This window comes from Chelonoidis abingdonii, chromosome 6, assembly GCF_003597395.2.
Source record: "Chelonoidis abingdonii isolate Lonesome George chromosome 6, CheloAbing_2.0, whole genome shotgun sequence".
NCBI classification, from domain to species: domain Eukaryota; kingdom Metazoa; phylum Chordata; order Testudines; family Testudinidae; genus Chelonoidis; species Chelonoidis abingdonii.
In genome coordinates, this window is record NC_133774.1 from 1,538,897 (window position 1) to 1,542,165 (window position 3,269).

At 64.4% G+C, this 3,269-nt stretch overlaps 1 protein-coding gene across 1 annotated transcript in view; it reads left to right on the top strand.

Moving 5' to 3' along the window:
• The first annotated feature begins 544 nt into the window (after positions 1-544).
• CD72 (CD72 molecule) overlaps positions 545-3,269 on the top strand; it is a 19,550-nt gene continuing 16,825 nt past the window's right edge. Inside the window, exons 1-2 of the mRNA XM_032789820.2 lie at positions 545-635; positions 730-828. Coding sequence (XP_032645711.2) covers positions 551-635; positions 730-828 — 184 coding nt within the window. The 5' untranslated portion in view covers positions 545-550. The remainder of the gene's footprint in view (positions 636-729; positions 829-3,269) is intronic.

Genomic DNA, 3,269 nt, shown 5'->3' on the forward strand with positions numbered 1-3,269 from the left:
AGGGGAGGAGTCGGGACTTTCTTTGCTTGGAGCCAGTAAAAGGGAAGTTGGCTGCTGGCAAGAGCCCGTCTGCGCTTGGCCGGCCCCAGCTGCTCACAGCCCCATGCAAACTTCTGCTTCCTGCTATCTGTGAGATCACTTTTCTTCTGCCTCAGAGCGAGTGAGCTAGTTCCTCTGCCAGCGCCGTGGGCACAGCCGGTCCCTCCTCTGCCAGCTCTGCGGGCACAGCAGGTCCCTCCACAGCCAGCACCGACTGGGCACAGCCAGACCCTCCACAGCCAGCGCAGACTGGGCACAGCCGGTCCCTCCACAGCCAGCGCCAACTGGGCACAGCTGGTCCCTCCAAAGCCAGCGCCAACTGGGCACAGCCGGTCCGTCTTCTGCCAGCGCTGCGGGCACAGCCAGTCCCTCCACAGCCAGCACCGACTGGGCACAGCCAGACCCTCCACAGCCAGGGCCAACTGGGCACAGCTGGCCCCTCCATAGCCTGCACCGCACAGGCACTGCCAGCCCCTCCCCAGTGAGCCCCATGGGCACAGCCGGCTCCCCGATGGCCCAGAGCGTCGTTTATGCAGACCTGAGGTTCGTGAAGGCCCCTCGGGGGAACAATACGTGCTCCAGGTCCCAGGAGGCAGGTAAGAGCTGACGTGCCCCCTGCGTGGTGCCACCCTTGCCCTGATCCAGGCCTGCAGACTAACCAGCGCCCACTCCTGTCTGCGCCCCCTGCAGCGCCCGCAGACGAGGACGATGTGGAGCTCACCTACGAGAACATCTGGCCGGCCCAGACTGGGGAGGTGGAGCAGGGGCAAGGTGCAGAGCAGAGCAAAGGTGAGTGTGTGGCTGTTCCCCCCACCCCCAGCCCAGGGGTCCTGCGGGGGAGCAAGCTTGGCAGGTACCCAGGGCCTCCCACTCCCTTTGCAGGAACTCTGCCCCGTCCCCAGGCCTGGCACACAGAGCAAGCGGGATCCCTTGGTAAGCTTGGCCCAGGCAAACAGCGGCAGAGCCCTCCCCTTGGGGAGCAGGACCACAGCCGGCGGGCAGGGCGGGGCTGTATCCGGGGAGAGCGACTCAGAAGGGGAGTTGGGGTTACTGGGAGCCGGGAATTGTCACAGCAATGACCAGAGGGATGAAGAAAATGCCAGGGAGCAAGCGAGACGCCCTCCAGCAGCAGCTGGCCAGGTGACGTGCTCAGTGTCTAACACTGGCCCAGCCAGAGACCCGGCACTGAAGGGCTCCTCGGTCTAGCCAGGCCAGGCAGGACAAGAGCCCAGGGCTGGAAGCGGGAGCCAGACAAATGCCAGTTCGGAACCATCCCATGTTTAACGCGTGTGACGAACTGGGACTGTTCTTAATGGTTGCTCTGAACACTGTGTTGGTGCCTCAGTGTCCCCTATGCAGTTCTTAAGTATCTCGGTGGTGGGATAAGGGTGTGTGATTGCTACAGAGGAAGGGGCCAGTGCCCCTAAATGCCGGGCACTCTCTCTCCTAGCAACTGATGGCCTGGGCCCTGCACTTGGCCGGCCCAGCTGCTCAGCAGCCCATGCAAACTTCTGCTTCCTGCTATCTGAGAGATCACTTTTCTTCTGTCCAGAGCGAGGTGAGCTAGTTCTTTACCAGCGCCGTGGGCACACCAGTCCTTCCACAGCCAGCGCCACGGGCGCAGCCGGTCCCCCTCTGCCAGTGCCGTGGGCGCAGCCAGTCTCCACAGCCAGCGCCAACTGGGCACAGCCGGTCCATCTTCTGCCAGTGCTGCGGGCACAGCTAGTCCCTCCACAGCAGCACCGACTGGCACAGCCGGTCCCTCCAAGCCAGCGCCAACTGGCAAGCTGGTCTCCTCTTGCCAGCACCGTGGGCGCAGCAGTCCGTCCACAGCCAGCACCGACGGCACCGCGGTCCTCCACAAGCCAGCGCACGGCACAACCAGACCCTCACAGCCAGCACCAACTGGGCGCAGCCGGTTCCTCCTCTGTCAGTGCGTGGGCGCAGCCGGTCCCTCCACAGCCGCGCCAACTGGGCACAGCCGGTCCGTCCTCTGCCAGTGCTGCGGGCACAGCCCAGTCCTCCACAGCCAGCGCCAACTGGGCACAGCCAGTCCTCTCCAGCCCGCCCGCACAGCACAGCCAGTACTCTCCAGCCAGCGCTTCACAGCACTGCCAGCTCCTTCCTAGTGAGCCCCGGTGGCACAGTCGGCCCCTCCGCAGGGAGTCTCACGGGCACGGCCAGCCCTCCGAGGCCAGGGCGTCATTTATGCAGACCTGAGGTTCGTGAAAGCTCCTCAGTGGGAACAGCACGTGCTCCAGGTCCAGAGCAGGTTAAGAGCTGACGTGCCCCTGCGTGGTGCGCCTGCCCTGAGCCAGGCCTGCAGACTAACCAGCGCCCCCTCTGTCTCCCCCTCTGCAGCACCTGCAGATGAGGACGATGCGGACTCACTACGAAAATGTCCGGCGGCCCAGACTAGAGAGGTGGAGCAGGGCAAGGTGCAGAGAGCAAGACAAAGGTGAGCGTGTGGCTGTTTCCCCCCCCAGCCTCAGGGTCCTGGGGGGGGCAAGCTGGCAGGTACCCAGGGCTTCCGCTCCTTTGCAGGGACCCTGCCCGTCCCAGGCCTGCACACAGAGTAAGCGGATCACTGTAAGCTTGGCCCAGGCAAACAGCAGCAGAGCCCTCCCCTTGGGAGCAGACTGCAGCCGGTGGGCAGGACGGGCTGTACCGGGAGAGTGACTCGGAAGGGAGTTGAGGTCACAGTGGACGGATGAAGTGATCGCCCAGTCCGATGCTGTGGCACAGGGCTAACATGACCCTGGGGTAACAAACAGGGAGTAGGCCGGGGGGAGTTACCTCTGTACACGCGTGGTGAGGCGACCCGGGATCCTGCGCCCAGTTCTGGGGCTGGTTTCTATAGAAGATGTTGGGAGCTGGGAAGTGTCACAGCAATGACCAGAGGGCTGGAGGAACGCCGGGGACGAGCGAGACGGCCCTCCAGCAGAGCTGCCAGGTGACTTGCTCAGTGTCTAACACTGGCCCAGCCAGAGACCCGGCACTGAAGGGCTCCTCGGTCTAGCCCAGGCCAGGCAGGACAAGAGCCCAGGGCTGGAAGCGGGAGCCAGAACAAATGCCAGTTCGGCCATCCCATGTTTAACGCGCCAGGGTCACTGACCCTTGGCACAACCAGCAGGGGCTGTGGCGGTTCACCGTCTCCTGGTGGTCAGCCCCAGCCTGGCGACTGTCTGGAGCATGCGTAGTCACCCATCCTGGGCTGGTCCAGGGGCCAG